The sequence below is a fragment of the Heterodontus francisci genome, chromosome 8, assembly GCF_036365525.1.
Source record: "Heterodontus francisci isolate sHetFra1 chromosome 8, sHetFra1.hap1, whole genome shotgun sequence".
In the NCBI taxonomy this organism is placed as follows: domain Eukaryota; kingdom Metazoa; phylum Chordata; class Chondrichthyes; order Heterodontiformes; family Heterodontidae; genus Heterodontus; species Heterodontus francisci.
Window position 1 is genome coordinate 45,714,623 of NC_090378.1, and position 23,379 is coordinate 45,738,001.

Genomic DNA, 23,379 nt, shown 5'->3' on the forward strand with positions numbered 1-23,379 from the left:
TTGTGGCATGAACTACCAGGATGGTAGAAGGCAAACTAAATGGACCTTTCGTCCTTTTTCATCTCGCAGTTCTTATGTTCCTAAATATCTTCCAGTAAATGATTACGTAGGTCAGGTTTGTTTGGCTTCATGAAACATCCAAGTGGAATTTTGAGAAAGGGGATCTCGAACTGTTAAGCTCATGCTCTCCTACCCCCATCTCATACACCATGATATTTTAACAAACGAAAAAAATTAATTTGTCTCTCAATTAGAGCTCTTTGTTTCTGTTTCAAACGGGAGTGATTATGAATAGGGTAAGAATCGAATTTCATAAGGGCTTTTCAAATGTACCACTGATTTCTTCTAGGTAATTCACGTTATCTTTTCATGCAGTGCAACAGCTGGCAGAGTTGATTGGTTGTCGTTCATTGATTTTCCTTGTGGCAGTAATTAGTTTGAAACTTTTCTTGTTTGCTGCTCAGGTCCCTGCAAATCTGGAAGTTAAAATGGAAAGCTTAAGCATTGACCTTCTATTAAATCTGGACTCCATTTTGCACAATCTTTTGCATGGTAAACATGTGAAAGAAATTTTTTAAAGCTTGTTTTTGTAATACTTACAGTGGTTCTTGTGTTGTTTTCTGTCATGTTTATTGTGAAACCATCATCTTCTCCCTATAGTCATCACACCACCAAGCATTAACATTTAGCTGCTCTGAGTTAGGCAAGTCGTTAATTATTGTTGTGTTTTTCCTTCTTTTGTCAAGGGTTTTTTTTCTTAAACTGTTTTCTCTTTCCTGTTGGCCACCCCTCTACAATAAATACCATTTCCTAAAAGGAACTGCCCCTTAATATTGCACGTAAAGTATTCACATTTTTTACACCATAGAATGTTCATTATCTTTACAATGTTTGGCAGCTGTGCCTTCAGCCACTAAGACCCTCTGGAATTCACACCCTAAACCTCGCTGCCTTTTCATCTCCCTCTCCTCCTTGAAGGCCTTCCTAAAAAGCCACTTCTTCTGGTGCCATGTAAATGCAACTTGTTACAATGTTCATCTTCATTATCACATATTTCCCTGAGTATTATTTTTCCCTGTAGTCTGCAACCCGTTATTGTGCTTAATCTATTTATTTCTATTGGCTTTCTATTGTGTAACAATTTTTAATCACGCAAAGAGAAGTTTTTATGATGAGACATTTACGAATGATTTAAAGTGCGTTAAGTAATCTGTCCCATCTACTGAATGCAAGGCAACATTGTGAGGAGAATATTTTCATGGGTTGGACAGCCTGCAAGGCATATAATATTTTATGAAGTTTTATTTTGGTTGAAGGTTTATTCTTGTACTTTTTAGTTTTTCATAGACCATTTCATTAGATTAGTGATACTACATTGTGAAACCATTACAGCAGTGACTGCACTTCAATATATTTCATTAACTGTAAAGCACTTTGAGACGTTCAGTGGTTGTGAAAGGTGCTATATAAATGCAAGTCTGTCTTTCCTTCAGTGCCTCACCTACCTGGCATCTTGCCATATGATTTAAATAAGATGGGAATATTACATTTTTAGACCTTGTCTGGATATTTCTCTTGGGCTCTGCACCAAACGCCATTGCTGTAAGTGAGCTCTTAGCCCCTATCAACCAGATTGTGGTTTTACATGCACGGTATCTGATGCCACTTTTTATCCAGGGCTTAAGTAGGCATTCTTGTTACTGTAAGTTTACTAAGTAAGACATAAGCTGTCATGGTCTGCTTGACTTTGGAAAGTGGGAGATCAAACATTGGATCAGATTGTGGAGTAGATGATACGACTGATGACCAGTCCCCAAGCAGATCCAAATCCATGAACCACTTTCTGTCTATGGGCATTCAGCCAATTCTCAATCCAGTGCAGTAGATTATCACTAATTCCATAGGATTCTACCTTGCAGAGAAAGCCTCTTATGCAGAAATATTTAATTCTAGTATGTGCAGACTGATCTAAATGCAATCGGATGCAACTGCTACAGCCAAGAATTTTAATGAGAGCTAATAAGTTTCAAATTGGCTATAATTATCCTTGTAAAACTTACCACTGTTATAGATCCTGGAAAGGAGGCAGTAGCATCTGCTGTTATGCTATCTGAACTATAAGTCTTCCCTTCCTGCTTCACACGAGATAACGTGCAGTGGGATAACTGTGCAATTTAAACTCGAGTTTATTTTTTATTGTAAGCTAGGCTGGCTGTTTTGCCTCTGGTGCATATAATACGTGCTTTTTGTCTTGGTGCTATCTCTTTGTGTTGTTTCCCATAGCGTGATGCTTGGATATAATTATTGTCTGTGATGCCATCATGAAATAAAATGTATTTTTGAAGGTGTTAATCACACCCAGCCACTGCTCTTCCCAACCCCCCCTCCCCCACCATCATCCCACATGCACTTATGAGCAGCCAAACTGTTAACAAAAAATTTTGTGGGAGTTTTTAAAAAAGACTTGGCATAATTGCTTACCACTGTCCATGCCTCCGCTTTAAAGAAGTCTGCAAACGCGACATGAAGTACTGTGACGTTGACCACAAGTCCTGGGAGTCAGTTGCCAGTGATTGCCAGAGCTGGCGGACAGCCATAACGGCGGGGCTGAAGAGTGGCGAGTCGAAGAGACTTAGCTGTTGGCAGGAAAAAAGACAGAAGCGCAAGGAGAGAGCCAACTGTGTAACAGCCCCGACAACCAATTTTATCTGCAGCGCCTGTGGAAGAGTCTGTCACTCTAGAATTGGCTTTTATCGCCACTCCAGGCGCTGCGTCACAAACCACTGACCACCTCCAGGCGCTTACCCATTGTCTCTTGAGACGAGGAGGCCAAAGAAGAAGAAGTGAATCCTTGCTCACTGCTCTCTAATTGTAAGGCAAAGAAATCAACCGGACAGGTTTTCTTAGATTTAAACAAGAAAGGTGTAAGTTTATTAACCTTAAAACTCTAATTCGGTTAAAACTGCTAAAAATACGTGACATGACCACACTATCATGCATACGCGATAAACACACACAGATAGAGACAGAAAATGAATAAGAATAAAGTTTCAGGCAATAGCTGGGGTTCATTTACTGTCTTTGGAGTTGAATGTAGAATCTTGATTGCAGTTAAATCTTGCCGTTTTGTTGGGGCCCAGTGCACGCTTTCAAACTTGTTTCGATGTAGGAGCCCTCTCTCTCGAGGTTTAAGTGGCTTCAGTGGATTTGGAAATTCGTGAGAGAGAGCAAGCCAGCGAGAGAGACCTGCCTTCTCTTTTTGTCTTCAAAGAAGTCTCTGTCCTCAACCTGTCCTGTGAGCGCAATTCAAAAACCCTGGGCCAGCAGGTTAGTCATGTGACTAGTTTTTAAAACAAACTCTCCTAAGTTTTTGTGGATTCCTTTCATCTTAGCAGACATCTGTGGTTGGGGGAATGGAATGCTGGCATGTTCCACCTTTTAATGTCTGGTGATCAAAATCCATTTGGGTTAATTGGATCAGGGAGCAGTTCCATTGACTTTTCCTAGGCAACTGTCTCTTATATTGCAAATTTTTCCAGCCACTGCTGATATTTTTGAACAATTCATCCCTTCAGTCCAGCAACAGTTTAAAATTAATGTTTCATTTGACAAAATTAATATGCCTCACTTGTGGCAGGTGAGTTCTTCATGACAAAATGAAAACTTTTTTGACATTTCGATTTGGCTCCAAATGAGAGACCAGGTCTACAGTAGATATGTTCAAGGTTTTCACGCGTACAGTGAGAGGTGAGTTTTAGTACGCACTCATGAAAAAATATAAAATTGAGAGAGACTGAGATAAAATGTAATCAAATAGAGAGAGACTGAGGTTAAATATAGCCAATTATAATATAAAAGCGAGAGAGAGACTGAGGTAAAATATAAAATAGAAACTGAGGTTAAGTCAAATCTGGGTATTATGGGGATCATGGAGGGAGACCCATTTTAAAAATAGGACAACTTCTGTTCAGTTATAGGTCTTGGTTTGTGTATTGTAAGGTCCAGTGAAATTTTTCACCTGTGGGCTGATAGTTGGTTGATTCGATATTTTACCATTTTGTTGTAATGTTAAAGTATAGCATGTGTTGAGTGACAGTTTTATGATAGATTCAATACACGGCACCTGGTGAATGGGGAAGGCACATCATTGATGGTTGGTGCCTGACGCTGCTTGAGCCGGAGAAATGGTGAATGGTACTGAAAAGATTTGGAGTCAGACTGGGATAAAACAGTTTAACATTGCAGAATTTAAAGAAAAATAGCGAGAGACTGAGATAAAATATAATCAGTATAATATAAAATTGATAGAGATGAAGGCAAAATGTAATCATTCTAATATAAAATAGAGAGAGACTCAAGTAAAATATGATGTACAATAGAGAGAGACTGATGTGATGGGAGGGATGGATGCAATGGGAGGACTGGCATGGCATGGGATGGGGAAGGCATGGGACGGAGGGGATGGGAGGTATTGCATGGGAAAGATGGAATGGAATGGAGTGGGAGGGAATGAATGGCATGAGAGGGATGGTATGGAAGGGAGGGGATGCCATGGGATGAATGGCATGGGAGAGGTGGATGAGATGATGGAATTTGGCTGAGTATACTAATATGACTGCAAATGGTTTACGGGTCCCTGCTAGTTTTTCATATTGTCCCTCCTTTCATCCCAGTTAACCACCCACATCCATGCTGTTGTCAGTTTAGAGGTAGTGCAGTGTGGCCTGCAGATCTCTCCAGATACCATAGATAATTTTGTTTAACTTGCCAGAAGCTACATTTGGGAACCGAATCTTTTCTTCCCCTTCACTATCAGTTGATTTAACCATGACTAGCATACTTACCATCCAGAGGAATCACAAATATGCGCAATAATCTGTTTTTTGTAGCCAATTGTGTAATTTAATATCCAGTCATTCGTTCTGGTTTCACTGCTGCTCATCACATGATTGGAGCAGGATGCAAAATCAGTGTGCTTTAAGCTAGCCTCTGACCATCACAGTTATGACATGATATGGATATTTTTATATTTCCAGCCAGTCTAGGGAGACTGGTTTTGCAAATCCATTAATGACTCCAAATTTGGGATTGACAGGGGCACATGGGGGTAGAAGCCCTTCTCCGCCATTGTTGTAGCAGCAGAGCACCTCAGGTGTTTGGGATCACTATCTTTTTCATACATGCAATAGGGGTTGCTGAGAACAACACTGCACTACAACCTTTGAAATTAATTATGTTGTTTATTTTTCCATCTGTATGAATACTTCATACAAAACTCCATCCTTGAGAATGTAATTGTTTTAGAACTCTTGAAATCAGATTATGTACCAGTGATCAGCTGGGAGGTTTGAATTATCTTCACATGAAGTCGTGTTAAATATTCTTTACTGTTCTGCGCTTACAAATCTGTTGTTAACTTTGGTTTGGAAAACGTTGAAGGCATGGAGTTTCTTGCTTGCAACAAGAAATTCTTATTGAACAGAATTTCACTGTGTGAAGTCCTATTGATTCTTGCAGACCAGCATTTCAGGGAAAGAAAATGACAGTAGTTAAATGAAAGTCCAGTCAGATTTCATTGTTGATTCTTAACTTTATCTACATTATACCAATATGGCTGAGTTCTGTGCACCAGACAGAAGTATAAACATGAAAAACGGTGTAGTTGACAGTTACCAAGTCGATTCACTTCACTGTTTCAGCCACAAAATGAAGTGATTTTCATTACTCTGCTTTTCCATTTGATTCCAAACTTTTTTACCATTTATTTGAGCCCTTGCAGTCTTTTGACAAAGCATCTAATTGAAGTGTTAAAATTCTATTTCTGTTGTATATGTAGAATTACCTTGAACTGGATGGAATGATATTATGGCCTACTGCTTACCAGTCTGCAAGTTTTGAAATTAGCCTAATGCTATCCAGTGGTATTTTATGGAGGCTAAATGTTTCTTCAGTGAGGAGGGTAATCCTTACATTTAGATTAAGATACCATGGACTTGAATACATTGAGACAAAAATGGGGTCAGGTTGTTTTCTCCCTTGGATGTGCAGCAAAATTAGCTTGTATTCTTAGCTGGAAAGTTATTCCTATTGATTTTTTGACAGAATGTTATTACTTGTCTCAGTAGTTAATCCGTACAATTTGAGTCAAACACCAAACAATTCGCACAATCAGATCAGATTTTGAGGAAGTGAGTAGGAAAAACTAAACATGTAAAACAACCACCAAGGGCACAGTCAATGAAACAGTCTAACCTCCTGGCGGGGGTTAACAAAGAGTGTTGTCAGTCGTGTGATAGAACTGTGCATTGGAGAAACAGATGTGTATGTTGGATGTGCTCCAAGAAATGATGTCAGATGTGTACATGCCTATTATGGATAGGAAATAGCTCTTCTCAGGCTTTTTGCTGCTTGGGTTCTTGCCTTGATTTTTAGTGTGTTTAACTAGGTAAGCTCAAACAAAACCACTATATCAAATGCCAGGACGCTTGATTTCTTAGGGACAGAACAATTTCTGAATCCAGTAAATGATTATAGTGTACTAATCTGTTAAGTTTTTGTAGAAATAGTTTTTGTATATTATGCCCTTCCACCCCACACAAGATGTCGCATTTGTTTCAACAGCTCTTTTTTTCTATTGTCACTAGGCTTCGAGTGAGCACAAAATTAAGTGAAGAATTGCTTAGTTACAAAAGGAATTACTGTAATTTCATACTATCATAAAATCTTGCAAAACAATATGTGTGCTTTTTAATTGTTCTGTTTTTGGTTACATTAGGAATTTATTCCAAAGTTTCTGGTTTTATACAGATCATTTTGGTTTCAAAATGTTCATAGACTGCTTAAAGAGGAAAGAAGGTTTTGAGGAATATATTAATTTAACATATTCTCCATATTGGAAAGGAAAATAATCTAGTAACTTTTTTGATGTATGGCAGTTCACTGCTTACCACTCAAAGCTTTCTTTTTGGGATAGACCCTTCAGTCACCACTGCCTTGCTGTTCGGCCACTTGTCATTGGCCAATTGGATGTGCCTCTGTACATCCTGGAGTGGTACCATAGGAAACAACAAGCAGGGAGGTCACTTAAAACTAGTCTTGCACACAGCTCTGGAGCCACACGCTGTGGTTTCAGAGACTGAGGGTAGATTTTCAACCTGCTGTCTGGGCTTATACCAACTGTTTGGGCCAGGAAACTGCCAATAAAAGTAAGCACTAAGTCTATTATTCAGAATGAATCAAAATGAAAATTGCACAGTTTCTGTAATAGGCAGTTGATCTGCAATACCAGCTTTATGCCCAGGCAGTTAGTTGAAAATCTTGTCTGCGAAGTCTGCAGTGTGATTTCCTTGGGTCAGGAGGTGGACTGGTCCTTTGGAAGTTCTGCCACTGTTGTTTACAATTGAGCTGGTCCAAGTCACATGGTGTTACCAAAACATCAAAATAAATTATTTTTAGTCCTCTATAAAATGGGGAAGTTACTTAAACAAAATAAATACTTGGGCTTTCCTTCCCATTTAAATAATTGAAGATTATATTGATTTTATAATACAATTTGACACATAAACCTGGACACTTGTGCTAATCAGAATGGGCAGACAGGTGGCAGATGAAATTTAAAACTGACAAGTGTGAGGTGATGCATTTTGGTAAAAGGAATAGGGAGAGGTAATATATGTTAATGGCATAGTTCTAAAGAGTGTGCAGGAACAGAGGGACCTGGAGGTGCATGTGTATGGATTGTTGAAGGTGGCAGGACGTAATGAGAGAGTGGGTGGTGAAGCATATGGGATCTTGGGCTTCAGAAACGGAGGCATTGAGTACACAAGCAGGGAAGTTATGCTGAACCTTTATAAAGCTATGGTTAGTCCCCAATTGGAGTATTGTATCCCGTTCTGGTCACCACGCTTCAGGAAAGATGTTAAGGTCTTTCAGAGGTTTGCAGAGGAGATTTACCAGAACGATTCCTGTGATGGGGGATTTTAGTTAAAAGATTAGGTTGGAAAAACTGGGATTGTTCTCCTTAGAACGAAGGGAATTGAGGGGAGATTTAATCGAAGTGTACAAGATTATGGCGGGCTTAGGTACGTTAGGCAAGGAAAAACTGTTCCCATTAACTAATGGGACAAGGACTAGTGGACACAGATTGAAGGTTTTGAGCAAGAGATGCAGAGGGAATATGAGGAAGAACTTTCTTATGCAGCGGGTGGTAATGACCTGGAACTTGCTGCCCACGAGGGTGGTGAAAGCAGAGACAATCAATGATTTCAAGGGGAAATTGGATAGCCACTTGAAGGAAATAGACTTGCATGAGTACGGGGATTGAGCGGAGGAATGGGACTGACTGGGTTTCTCCATGGAGAGCTGATGTGGACTCAATGGGCTGAATGGCCCTTTGTGCTGCAAATGACACTTTGACTCAAGGAAGGTGCTCTGTTAAGTTGAGTTGGCTTGGCTTTACTGGCTGTTTTCCTTGGAAACAGTAATTATAGATGAGTTAAAGTAAACTGCACTTATTTTGAAAGGATTTCTTTTCATCTATGTTATGGAATTGGTTACTTAGATATGCTAAAATTATAGCTCTGGGTAAATATTTAGCAAGAAGTTGTTATAACTGCAAATTACACGACACCTGTGACAAAAGAAGTGTGGAATGAATGCGATTTTGAACCAAAGGGAGAGGGAGGTTTTCACAGCAGTGTGTGATGCCTAACTGTATGCCTAATTTATGCAAATATTCATGTGCCCTGTCTGTGGTTGGTTAGCTGCGTAGCTGGCTGGCTGACTGCTTGCATTCAGTTGCTTTCAACAGCAGATGGAGAGGAAGTGCTACTGAGCTCTGGATCTGCCACATAATAAACGGACAAATGCCTGCCGTAACGGAACAAGATTTGTGAATTGAACACTTTGTTCACTTTGGATTTGTGCTGCATGTTACTCCTATGAATCATGGTGCTGTTTTCCAGGGACTTCTGTGAGATTGCCTCATAAATATCCCAGTACTATCATTTGGGCTTATGGCTTGACTTTGAGACTCGAGAGAGATGTTTTTTGTAGTGATGGAGGATGTCAATTCAAAAGACACATTAGGCTGGCATGTGAGGAGAGATGTTTGACCTCATGTTGAAGTGACTGTGAATTGAGCTCTGATTGTGGCCATAACTCTCACATGAGAAGAGCTGTTAGCTATCTGCCGAGTCTGCAATTCATATTAACACTGCCAGTTCAGAGAAACTGCAAAATTGAGATGGCCCCGACAGCTATGCTGGTGATGAATAGTTGAGTGAATTCCTGCATCGTTTGAAGACGCGTGTCTCAGCTACTCAGAACAGGAAACAATCCCTCCATGGGTGACAGATACACTACCAACCTCTGAGCAGCTCAGACTGCCTTCAGACAGACAGAGATTGATGTTGCACAAACTCCAAAAGAGTATCAGTGTGCTTATCAAATGAGATATATGAAGTACAGTAGCTGTGCCTGCTTTGGAAGGTGACAAATAGGACAATGTACCTGCCTGATGACCTTCTGATGTGAGAGACAACAGACTAATTAAGTATTTATGCAATTCACACAAGCGTTTGCTAGTTGGGATGCACAGCAAAATTTAATTTGAAAGAACACGATGGACGATTCAAGTATTTTGAGGCGGAGGGGACTGCAGGTAAGATTGGTGGAGGTGGCAGAAATGACCGCAAGTACTTTTAGTTATTAACGTTGAGCAAGTTTGACCATAAGCTGGTGTCGCCGCAGTGGGTGCAGGCCTGGTTTTGCAGTTCTGCCAAGTTTGTGATCTGACTGCTGAGTGCTTTGTTTGCCCAGAATTTTTGAACATAAGTCTCTGACCTGGTCAGATATCAGAGGGCAACTTGTGTTCAAATAATTAATAATCGTTTTGTTGTTTGCTTTTTTTTAAGGAACCCTTAGAATCTTTAGATTAATCATGGCAGATGAAAGACCACTGATCTCTGTAGTTTCCAGAGCTTTGGTGTGTTTGTTATTGAATAGTCTCCAGTCCTGTGCTCTGCTCTGCCATGTTGCATTTAGGGTTCACCAGTTAAGTTCTTGCCAGTTAGACCTTGTAGCTCTCGTTGACATTTAGCTACCAATCAATTATACATTTAGATTTCATTTTATTTAATGAAATCATTTGCATAGGGGGAAGTAATCAGAAAAGCTCTAATATGATTCTTTGCTTCCGCCCTTGTAAAAAATATGTTTCTGATTTTTTGCCCAATTGCCATTTTTAGAAGAAGAAAGATTTGCATTTATGTAGCGTTTTTCACGACCACCAGATATCTCAAAGACAGCCAATGAAGTACTTTTGAAGTGTAGTCACAGTTGTAATGTAGGAAATACGGCAGCCAATTTATGTATATGCAAAGCTAAGCAGCGAATGTTGACTAGCTGGTGGACTGTGGAAGCCATCACAGTTAGTTTTGATCCTGTCCTCACCTGACAACCACACAATGCCTGATTTCCCCACCTCAAAAATTGGTTAATGAGGTGCAGCAGCCAAACAGCCTGGCTAAATACCAGAAAGGATATTTGCAAGGGATTGCGTTAATTAAAAACACAAGCTGCTTGATTTCTCCTACCCCAGTGTTAGACAATAGATTAGTCTTTCATATACTTGATGTCAATGACTATGTCAATCTCTATGACTCTAATGATAAAGAAATAAATTTGAAAATATGCACGCCTCTCCTTAGTTTGTAATATGTAACAGCAATTTTGCATCAATGATGCATAGCTAAAGTTGAAAAACACACCAAACAAAAGCACACTTAACTTTTGAAACAAATGATGGGTCTTTAACCTCATGCTAAGTTTAAAAAAATTTAGTTCTCCAAATTTAATTTTCTGTTAATAAACAAGAACAACTTATATTTATATAAAGCCTTTAACGTCCCAAGGCACTTTACAGGAGCATTATAAAACAAATTATGACGCCGCGTCACGAAAGGAGATATTTGGTTAGATGACCAAAAGCAGAGAGGGGAGAGCGGGAAGGATGTGCAGAGAGGGGAGAGGGGGATTTACACGCAGGGTGTGGGGGAGAGGAGGATGGACGCGCAGGGTGTGGGGGAGAGGGGGATGGACGCGCAGGGCGTGGGGGAGAGGAGGATGGATGCGCAGGGTGTGGGGGAGAGGGGGATGGACGCGCAGGGCGTGGGGGAGAGGGAGATGGACGCGCAGGGTGTGGGGGAACGGTCTTTAACCTCATGCTAAGTTTTTTAAAAAAAATTAGTTCTCCAAATTTAATTTTCTGTCAATAAACAAGAACCACTTATTAGATTAGATTAGAGATACAGCACTGAAACAGGCCCTTCGGCCCACCGGGTCTGTGCCGAACATCAACCACCCATTTATTCTAATCCTATATTCCTACCAAACATCCCCACCTGTCCCTATATTTCCCTACCACCTACCTATACTAGTGACAATTTATAATGGCCAATTAACCTGTCAATCTGCAAGTCTTTTGGCTTGTGGGAGGAAACCGGAGCACCCGGAGAAAACCCACGCAGACACAGGGAGAACTTGCAAACTCCACACAGGCAGTACCTGGAATCGAACCCGGGTCCCTGGAGCTGTGAGGCTGCGTGCTAACCACTGCGCCACTGTGCCGCCCTCAATTTATATAATGTCTTTAACGTCCCAAGGCGCTTTACAGGACTGTTATAAAACAAAGTATGACGCAGAGTCACTAAAGGAGATATTAGGTTAGATGACTAAAAGCTTGGTCAAAGAAGTAGATTTTAAGCAATGTCTTAAAGAAGTAAAACAAGGTAGAGAGGTGTAGAGAGGGTTTTCCAGAGCTTGGGGCTTAGGCAGTTGAAGGCGCGGCTACCAATGGTGGAGCGATTAAAATCAGAGATGCACAAGAGGCCAGAATTAGAGGAGCGCAGCTATCTCGGAGGATTGTGGGGCTGGAGGAGATTGCAGAGATGGGGAGAGGCGAGGCCATGGAGGGTTTTGAAAACAAGGATGAGAATTTTAAAAGCGAGATATTGCTTGACTGGGAGCCAATGTAGGTCAGCAACGAGACTTAGTGTGAGTTAAGACATGGGCAGCCGAGTTTCGAATGACCTCAAGATTACGGAGAGTAGACTGTGGGAGACCAGCCAGGAGTGCATTGGAATAGTCATGTCTAGAGGTAACGAAGGTATGAATGAGGGTTTCAGCAGCAGATAAGCTGAGACAGGGGTAAAGTCGGGCAATGTTAGTGGTGGAAATAGGCAGTCTTGGTAATTGCACAAATATGTGTTTGGAAGCTCATCGCGGGGTCAGATGTGATGCTAAGGTTGCAAACAGACTGGCTTAATCTCAGACTGTTGCCAGGGAGAGGAATGGAGTCGGTAAAACAAAAGATCAATCTGCAGCTTGACTAGTTTGTTTATCTCTTATCCTGCTCCTGCCAGCTCAAGAAGGTTTTTGTGAGCAGGTCACTATTGGCTATTTAAGAAATATAATCCATTTCATTCACAGCATTTCTAAATTATATAAAATCAGTTTTCTTCATGTTCGCATGTAGATGCTCAGCAGTACTGAGATGGCGAAGCTGATACTTCTTCCAACTAAATATTGGGAAGACTGAAGCCACTGTCTTTTGTCCCCAGCACAAACTCTGTTTCCTAACCACTGACTCTATCACTCTCCCTGGCAACTGATTGAGGCTCATCCAGCCTGTTAAGAACCGTGGTGTCGTATTTTACCCCGAGCTGAGCTTCTGACCACATATCTATGCCATCGCTAAGACCGTCTATTTCCACCTTCGTAACATAACCCAACTCTTCCCTTACCTAAACTTATCTGCTGCCAGGGAAAACAGCCAGCCTATCCAATCTCACTTTATAACTTAAGCCCTCCAAACCAGGCAACATCCTTGTGAATCTTTTCTGCACCCTCTCTAGCTTAATCACATCTTTCCTGTAGTGCGGCGACCAGAACTGCACACAGTACTCCAAATGCGGCCTAACCAACGTCATGTACAACTGTAACATGATGTCCCAACTCTTGTACTCAATGCCTCGGCCAATTAATCTCTTAAATATTGGAAGCTAGGTGTCTGGTTGGCGAGATAAAAACTTCATATGCAAAATCGGAGCACAATGCAAAAATGGGTGGTTACAGGTCCCAGTATTTGTTGTTTCAAAAGTGTCCATTACAAAGAATAAATCCTACCTTTTTAAGGTTAGTTTCAAACCAGTGGAAGACTGAGGAGTATTGCAGTATCAGCACATGCGCACTCACATTTTCTCACCTGGAGCTGAGTTTCTCTTAAGATGTAATAGATGCTCATGACTATTTTATAAAAGCATAAACTTAACAATTACATTTTTGGTTTGCTTACTTTTTGGCTGTGTTATTGGGCTAAATCAATTAAATTTAATCTAGCAGTTGAACTTGTGTTGGTTGGTATTGGGTAAATTAATCCAACTACTAACTGTGGCAAGGTGGGTGAGTTTCAAAAAAAATTCAAATAAGTTTGTCACAGCTCCTCCGTGGTTTAATGATTTTATTTGGTAAATATTTGAGCTACACTGAGGTCTTTGCTTCCTCTGCTTCCATTCACCTTCTGCTTCACCACCTGCCCCCCTGCCCCCGCCCCGCGACCATCCCACCAACACTTTGACTGAACTCAGCCAAAGCAGAAATTGAGCCATTACGGTTGGCCTCCGCACCCCTGGGTTAGGGAGGGAAAAGTTCTCCAAGGTTCCCAATCCTGATGACAGGTTAGTGACCCCTGTTGAAAGTACATGAGGGCAGGATAACATTCACTTTTGGTCGAATAACCTGTCAACATTCAACACCTAGGCTCTCCTGTAAATAGCGGGGATTTTGGTGCCTGTAGAACTGTGTCTGAACAAGATGTAAACGTCTTCCAGACTTGTACATCCAGAGATGGAAGAAAATCGGGCCGGAGGTAAAGAAATGTAAAAGACAACATCAACCAACAATCTTCCCACGTGGATGTTATTTGTATGGACTTTCAGAAGGCATTTATTGAAGCCCCTCGTAAAAGACTGCTAGTTAAAGTTGAATCTCAGGAAATTGAAGGAAAATGATTGACCTGGTTAAGCAGCAGCTGAGCAGCAAGAGACAGAGTAGGGATAATGGCCGGGTCCTCTAATTGGCAGGATGTGACTCATGATGCCCTTCAGGGAGCTCTGTTGGGGCCTTAACTATTTGCTGTATTTATTAATGACTTAGATGATTGGGTAGAAAGTGACATAGGCAGCACTATAAGTAGAGTAACTGGAAACATGAAATTAAAAAGAGATATTGATAGATAAAGTGCATGGGCAACACTGTGGCAAATGTGAAGTATCCATTTGGGACCCAAAAATGTAAGAACAGACTGCTTTCTAAATAGTGAATTGCTCGAAACAATGTACATTGATTATTAAAATGTCAAGGACAGGTACAGAAAATAATCAAAGATGCTAATGGAATTCTGGCCCTTTTATCTAGAGGACTAGAGTACAAGAGTGTAGAATGTATACTTCAGCTATACAAAGCCCTGGTTAGACCACAACTGGAGTACTGTGAGCAGTTCTGGACACCGCACCTTAAGAAGGATATATTGGCCTTGGAGACAGTGCAGCATAGATTTACCAGAATGATACCTGGACTCCAAGGGTTAAATTACAAGGAGAGATTACATAATTAGAGTTGTGTTCCCTGGAATTCAGAAGGTTAAGGGGTGATTTGATTGAAGTTTTCAAGATACTCAGTGGAACTGATAGGGTAGATAGGGAGAAACTATGTCCATTGGTTGGGAAGTCTAGGATAGAAGGCAGTCAAAAATTAGAGCTGCAGCTTTCAGGAGTAAAATTGGGAAACACTTCTACATGCAGAGGGTGGTAGAAGTTTGGAACTCTCTTCTGTAAACTACAATTGATGCTTGGTCGCATTGTTAATTTTAAATCTGGGATTGATAGATTTTTGCTAATCAGATAAGGGGGCAAAGGTGGATATATGGAAGGTCACAGATCAGCAATGATCTCACGGAACTAAATGGCCTGCTGCTGTTCCTTTGTTCATTAGATTTTGGTTGGTGTCTGACAGCGACTGTAATTTTTCACTTGGGCTACGAAGCTCTTTGACCAGCTGTCAAATAAGTTGCCTGATGGGATACGTGTGAGCATGAAATGAATGTCTGTCCTTGCTGTCTTATGTACAGCCTTCTGAAAATTGTGTTTTAGCTGGTGCTGTGCACTAGAATAGTACACAAGGACATGTGTTCCCCTGAAATCTACCTATCCCCACCCTGCCCCCACACTCAGATTCCATTGCTGTTGTGTCTGGAGGCACTGAGCACTGCCTAGCAGGTGGTTCAAGAGCAGCCAAAAAACTGCTTGCTAGCCAACCTCTTTTTAAGGGAATATAACAAGCATTGAGTCTGGGGCAGGGGAATAAAGCCTGGCTACTCGACTAAACCTGACGACGGGTCAAGTTGGGTCTGTATTCTGTGTCCAGCATTCAGGCTGTGGTCGGGTCGGGCTGGACTGGACTGTACTGTTTTGTTTCGTATTGTTTTGATGTACAATTTTTTTCTGTTTCAATAATATGTTTGTTATTTTCCGGTTGGTTGGACATGAAAAAAAATTGAAGGACTCTGGCCCGGGTCGGGTTCGAGTTGGTTGTTGTCAGGTTGGGCCCGGGTCAGGTTTTAATTTTATACCCAAGCCAGGCTTTACAGGGGAATAGAAGAGAAAGAGGTGCAAAATGAAGACCCTTTTTAAACTCCCCTCCTTGTGGTCTGGACAAGCGAGGTTTGGGCTCTCTCTGGGGCACAGACAGGCAAGATGCAGACTCATTCACTCTCACGCTCACACTCACTCACTCACTCTCTCTCACACACTCTCTCTCTCTCACACACTCTCTCTCTCGCGCCCCCCACCCCACCATCTTTGACTGTTTCACAATGTCTCCTCTCATTCTTCCAACACGCGGGGGTTTGGGGAGTGAAGCGGAGTACATGCTTTCCCGCCCCCAAAAATACATTTGGAAACACAAACCCCAAGTGGTATTTTGTACATTGATTGTGGAACTAGGGGTGCCCACTGCGGCAGAGTGGGGGTGTTGGTGGAGAAAAAAACAACAGAAGGTCAAGGGAGCCCAACAGCAGTTAGCCTGGCTGGAAGGATTGGGATTTGGATTGGGGGGTGGGAACGACATGGAAAGGGATGGTTGGTGATGGCGGCAGTGGGGGAAACGTTGGAGAAAAAGAGCAGCGAAGGTAACGCGAGCCAAAACAATGGTTACCCTGGCTGGAGGGATTCGGCAGGGGGGTGAACTTCATAGGAGGTGGGGGGGGGGGTTGTTGGGCGGTGCAGGTACGGCATTGGGGGGGGGGAATAAAATGGGTGGATATGGATGGGATGGTATGGGGGATGGGGATGACATAGGAAGAAAGGCTGGGATGGTAGGTGGGATGGGAATGATATGAGAAGGATGGGTATGACATGAGAGGAATAGCATTGGATAGGGATTTAAAGAAATACTATTGCAAAAAAGATACTAATTTGACCGCAAATGTTTGTGGGTCTCTGCTAGTTTTTAAAGAATGCTTACATTTTTGTTGCATTGCTTCTACAGAGTAATTTACTATAAGCCTAACCGTCGGACATTACTGAAGAACCCTAGGTGATTTGGCATATCTTTTAGCAGATAACACCACAACTGGCTGGATAATTTTCTATTTGTGGAATTAAGTAAAAGTCTCTTTAGAAAATGATAATCTAGCTTTATATGGAATGTTGTCTGACTAATCTTACACCTAATTTTTTAGTGCAATCAATCATAACATAAATTTACGTCTCATGATGCTGTTTAACCAAATTAATTTCTAAAAGTTCTAAGATACTTGAGAAAATTTGTCAGTGAAGAGATTTGATGGTATACTGTAGTGTTGAAGAATATTATCAGTGGGATGGGTAAGTTCCATTAAAAATAACTGTTAAGAGACAAGTTAGTCCAATATTCTGTTTCCTGTCATCTTCCTTGTTGTCGTCTTTGTAAACAATGTGTTGAAAATAATGAACTGGTATTTTGAATTTGTTTATCTTCTATTAGCTATGACAAGTTCTTGTAGATTGCACTTTTTGTTTGAAGTTTAAAATGCTGGAAACCAAAGAGAGATTTATAATTGCAAATCGAATTGAGGGGGTCAGTGGATAATATCTGGAATAATGGGTACCTGAGAGTGATTTTGTGATCAATCTAATTGAGAAATATGATGTCTTGGAGATTTGTTTCATTTTTGATTGGCTGTATCAACAGTAGAGCCACATTAACGATTCATACTTAATTAAATCCTTTTTTTCTTTTGTTGAACTGGCTCTTCGTCCTGATGTCATTGCAAAGGCAGGTGACTCATTTCTGTTTTGGTCGTATATTCACCATGTGAAATGAGACTCGCAGGTGATGGAAACAATTCATATGGATCATTGGGCTATGCTATTCCCAATTTTACAGGCCATTTCATGTGCTATTGCACTGGCCCTTTGCTGTGATGACTGTCTCGAGAGGAAGTTCTCCTTATCCAGATTCAAAAGTATGCATTGTTTTGAAAATGGATGAAGGGTTTAAGATAGGCTCCCAAGAGAACCTTCCGGGTACGTTTTTGAAGTCCTTTTAGCTAATTCTGGTCTTGCTGGAGACTAGTATACGTACAGCATGCTTTTCATAACTGACCAGTTCCCTTTTCACTGTACTGCTGCACAGATGAAATCAATTGCAGGACTCTGGCATTTAGTCTTGCATAAAACTTTGCAAAGTGAATATTCGTCTAAAGTAAGAGTTCCACATTCATAAAAGTAGCGACACAGGTTAAAAAGGCACTTGTAAAAACAAAAAGGGTAAGCATTGGGGTTTATTTTTAGAAGGATAGAATTCAAAAGCACCGACATTATGCTAAACTTGAACCTTGGTGCAACTACAACTGGAATACTACACACAATGCGGGTCACCATATTATGAAAACGATATCGAAACAGTGGAGAGGTTGCAAAAAGGATTTTTGTATCTGTGCGCGCGCGTGTGTGCGCGCGTGCACAGTGGAAGGTGCAACAGTAAAAGACTATATTCTGGACTTGTGTGAAGTGTGTCAACTCTGTGGTATATAACAATCAGAAGAAGCAGGTATGCTTTGGAAAATATCCATTAACTGTTGTGCAAAAATCACAGAGAAATCAAAATGATTAAGTGTAATTTCTGAATTATTTAGCAAGACTGCTGAAACAATGGTGTTATTTATTTTTATTTATTTATTTAGAGATACAGCACTGAAACAGGCCCTTCGGCCCACCGAGTCTGTGCCGACCAAGAACCACCCATTTATGCTAACCCTACAGTAATTCCATATTCCTTACCACCTACCTACACTAGGGGCAATTAACAATGGCCAATTTACCTATCACCTGCAAGTCTTTGGCGGTGGGAGGAAACCGGAGCACCCGGCAAAAACCCATGCGGTCACAGGGAGAACTTGCACACTCCGCACAGGCAGTACCCAGAATTGAACCCGGGTCCCTGGAGCTGTGAGGCTGCGGTGCTAACCACTGCGCCACTGTGCCGTAATAAAAACAAGAAACGCTGGAAATATTCAGCAGGTCTGGCAGCATCTGTGGAGAGAGAAGCAGAGTTAATGTTTCAGGTCAGTGACCCTTCAGAACTTATTTTCTGTTGTGGGTAAACGCTAATATCAAGTTTTTACATGATATTCTGAAATTGAAATGCTTTAAAACGAGATTAGGTAAAAACTGCGTCATAACCCAATTGTATGACTGTTTGACCCCATTGCTGAATTTTTGCTGGACAAATGGATGGCATCTGTTTTCTCCAAGAAACCGCAAAATATCTTTTTGTTGTGCAAGACATTTATCATGAATATAGTTTGAAATTTCCCAAAAATGTCTGACTGCAGGTTGAATTACCTTTATCCCTTAATTGACTTCGGTAAAATGTTTTTTTTATTCATTCATGGGATAAGGGCGTCGCTGGCCAGGCCAGCATTTATTGCCCATCCCTAATTGGCCTTGGAAGCTGGTGGTGAGCTGCCTTCTTGAACTGCTGCAATCCATGTGGGGTAGGCACACTCACAGTGCTGTTAGGAAGGGAGTTCCAGGATTTTGACCCAGCGACTGTGAAGGAACGGCGATATAGTTCCAAGTCAGGATGGCGTGTTACTTGGAGGGAAACTTGCAGGTGGTAGTGTTTCCGTGCATTTGCTGCTCTTGTCCTTCTAGTTGGTAGAGGTTGCAGGTTTGGAAGGTCCTGTCTAAGGAGCCTTGGTGCGTTGCTGTAGTGCATCTTGTAGATGGTACACACTGCTGCCACTGTGTGGCGGTGGTGGAGGGAGTGAATGTTTGTGGATGGGGTGCCAATCAAGCGGGCTGCTTTGTCCTGGATGGTGTTGAGCTTCTTGAGTGTTGTTGGAGCTGCAACCATCCAGGCAAGTGGAGAGTATTCCATCACAGTCCTGACTTGTGCCTTGTAGATGTGGACAGGCTTTGGGGAGTCAGGAGGTGAGTTATTCGCCACAGGATTCCTAGCCTCTAACCTGCTCTTTTAGCGACGGTATTTATTTGGCTACTCCAGTTCAGTTTCCGGTCAGTGGTAGTCCCTAATATTGATAGCGGGGGATTCAGCGATGATAATGCCATTGAATGACAAGGAGAGATGGTTAGATTCTCTCTTGTTGGAGATGGTCATTGCCTGGCACTTGTGTGGCGCAAATGTTACTTGCCACGTATCTGCCCAAGCTTGGATATTGTCCAGGTCTTGCTGCATTTCTGCACGGACTGCTTCAGGATCTGGGGAGTCACGAATGGTGCTGAACATTGTGCAATCATCAGTGAACATTCCCACTTCTGACCTTATGATTGAAGCAAGGTCATTGATGAAGCAGCTGAAGATTGTTGGGCCTAGGACACTATCCTGAGGAACTCCTGCAGTGATGCCCCGGAGCTCAGATGATTGACCTCCAACAACCACAACCATCTTCCTTTGCGCTAGGTATGACTCTAGCCAGCGAAGAGTTTTCCCCCTGATTTCCATCGACGGGCTGAACGGCCTACTCCTGCTCCTATTTCCCGTGATCCTATGATCTTCAGGCCATGACAGAAACAGAAGACAATTAGAATTAGAAGAAGGACGAATTTCAGGGTCTCTGCCAACAGGATGGTAGTACACCAAAAATCATATGCGGCCACTTGGCCCCATTCCTGCTCCTCCTCCAGCTGTCGCCAATTTTAACTCAACCTGAAAATGAGTAGCCAAAAACAACAAAAATCAATGCTACGTTATTAGAATTGCTCTTCCCAGTCCCACAAAATTCTTGCCACTCATTGTAATCCCCACCCTACAACTCCCTTTGCCTTTTAAACCCAATAATTACATCCAGTTCAGCAAATTGTCTGTGAGCACTGATTCAGTGCTTGCAGTTCATTGATCGAGTGGAAACGAGGGTGGTTGATGGCAGTTTGTTTAGTTCCACTGTTAGTGATGCACTGGCCATGAATGGAGACCTATCAATGACTTCTCTTCTCAAACTCACGTATTCACCCAGGAAGTTCTGTGAGGATCCTTCGTGTCTCCATTCTTCCTACTCTATGTTTTGCACTTGGTGACATCATCAGCAGACATGAACTCAACTTTCACATATATGCAGATTGCATCCTTAAAACCTGACAACACCTCTTGACCCCAGCACAGTTTCCTAAAGTTAAACTTTATGAATAATAAAGCAATTGTCTTCAAACCCCGCAACAAACTCTGTGCACATGTCATTGAGTCCAGCCCTCTCCCTGAACCTCATCACCACTTCTCTTGACCTGTCTGCTGTCTCTGATTTACCATGCTATTTGTCTGACATTCAGTACTGGATAAGTGGAAATTTCTTCCCATTAAATATTGGTAAGACCAACGCCATTGCCATCAGGCCTGCCTTAAACTCCATTCTGTAGCCACCAACTCCATCCCTCGCCCTGGCCACTGTGTGAGGCTAAACCAGACTGCTCGCAACCTTGGTATCCTATTTGATCCATCACCTACCTGCTCCACCACCAAGACCACCTACTTCCACCTCTGTAATATTACCTGTCTTGGCCCTGCCTCAGCTCATCTGTTGCTGAAACTCTTTGTCATGTTTTTATTTCCCTTAGACTTGACTATTCCAATGCTCTGCTGTTGGGTTCCCATCTTCCAACCTTCAAAAATAGGAGCTCATCCAAAACACTGCTGCCCAAATCCTAACTTGCAACAAGTCCCGTTCAACTATCGCCTCTGTGCTCGCTGATCTACATTGGCTCCCGATCTTGGCAACATCTTGATTTAAAATTTTTTGTCATTGTTTTCAAATCCCTCCATGTCCTTGCCCCTCACTATGTCTGCAACGTTTTCCAGATGTACCACCCTGTCCGATCTCTGCCGTCATCTAATTCTAGCCTCTTAGACATCGTTGATTTTTATCGCTTTATCATTGGCTGAAGCGTATTCAGTTGCCTAGACCCTAAGCTCTAAAATTCGCTCCTTAAACCTCTCAGCCTCTTTACCCTCCTCCTTTAAAACATTCCTTAAAACCTACCTTTGATCAAGCTTTTTGCCATGTGTATTATTACATCTCCTTATGTGGCTCAATGTCTCATTCTGTTTGATAATGCTTTTGTGAAGTGCCTTGGGACATTTTACTGTATTAAAGGTATTATATAAATGCAAGCTTTTGTTGTTGATGATGAACCAGCTAGTTTGCAACTACAGCGACTTATTTTTATCCGCAACTGAGTTTCTCACCTGATTTCCTATTTGTCTCAAAGACTGCCTAATTCATCCATACCTTTGTCATATGGACGAAAATTTTGAAGTAATAATAGGTGATGGTGTGATAGTGAGTTGGAGATTTCTCTTAAACTGTCCTATTTAGGTGCTGTCTCTGTCTCTTTTTTTTCTTGTGTTTATCTCTGCCATCTGCTTTTGTGTGGCTTTTTTCTCATTTTAGGTGGTTGGCTGGCTGTCAGTGGAGGAAGATAAAGAGCCTATGCCTTGCTCTGTATCCTATTTAACCCTACAACCCATGTTCATTCTACTCACATCAAGTGTGTCCCACATATCCTTTCTTCCTCACAATTTTTCCATCCCTGTTCCTTAGTACCCCACAATCGCTTGTATGAATTGAACTCAAGCTTATCTTCCCCATTCCTGTCTTTACTCCAACCATGATCAAACACTATCCCCGTATCATCCCTACATCCCGAACCTTCCCCTGTCTGTCCCATCCTTACTGCTATGGCTTTTAGTCAGCCCTGTTCTTGTCTCTACTCTGTCCTGTGTTCTACCTCATCTCTTTCCCCTCACTCTGTCTCCTACTTACTTGCAAATTTCTGCTCCCTTCCCACCTCTGTCTTCCTTTTCACCCTGCCTGTTGTCCTCTACCTCAAACTTCAAGGATTGGAAGGATAGAGGTGGGAACAGGTGTATTATTTGACAATATTAAAATAAAAATTACATTTGCTGCTTACTCTCCATCATATCTCTCCCCCCCACCTCCCTTTAGGCTGCTCTACCATTCACAAGGGCTTCTACTTCCTATTAGCTGGATGTGGCTTTCCACCCTCAAGTTGGGTCCTGCATGCCTTCTATTCACCTTGTTGTTTTTCCCCGAGCCGGCCCATCGCGTTCCCCATTCACCTCTTGTGGCCTTGAGTGACTCCACAGTAACCACTGGGGACCACTACTTCAGGCAAGCCTGAGAGCTACTGCACAGTCATCTGTCCCTGGAATCACTCAGGAGGGTGCAAAATTTGCAACTCTAGCCTGTAGAATGATTTTTGGGGATGGACAGTTGTCAGGCTGGTTTCAAGTTGTGGCAACCACTCTTCTCAATGAAGCCTTTGTAGAATGCTTCCTTTAATTAATGTTGCCAAATCAGCCTTCCAGGATGAGTGACCCTACTTAAATGTTTCCATGTCAACAAAAAAAAATCCAAAGCAATTTGAATTTGTTTTATTTTATACAATAAAGGGAAAAGACTTTGAACAAGAAGTTTCCTCCTACAACTTCGTTGACGAACGAGAATTCCAAAAGGCCACTCAGCCCATCCAGCTTGCTCAGGATCTAAATTCTGTTTCACGGCTCAATCTATTCATTATTAAATTTCCTGTTACTGTGAACTCATATATTCCCTACTAATAAGAATTTGATTATTTCTTAGTGACTGCTTCAACGTGATCCATATTTATTGCACCAAATGGAAATCTACTCTATCAATCCATAAATATAGGAAAAATAAAATCAATGTCTTGGACCAACCAGAGTTCTCAGATGAATGACCTCACCATTTGTGAATTTGACCCTGATTCCTATCTCCCTGCT

At 41.7% G+C, this 23,379-nt stretch overlaps 1 protein-coding gene across 5 annotated transcripts in view; it reads left to right on the forward strand.

Annotated features, from left to right (window-relative positions):
* mast2 (microtubule associated serine/threonine kinase 2) overlaps positions 1-23,379 on the forward strand; it is a 560,338-nt gene that overhangs the window by 161,084 nt on the left and 375,875 nt on the right. The window contains exon 1 of one of the 5 annotated variants that reach the window (XM_068037084.1): positions 8,826-9,661. The exons of the other annotated variants lie outside the window; for them this stretch is intronic. Within the exon in view, the coding sequence (XP_067893185.1) occupies positions 9,623-9,661 (39 nt within the window). The 5' untranslated portion in view covers positions 8,826-9,622. Of the gene's footprint in view, positions 1-8,825; positions 9,662-23,379 lie in introns of those variants that run through there. 5 annotated transcript variants of the gene reach the window in all.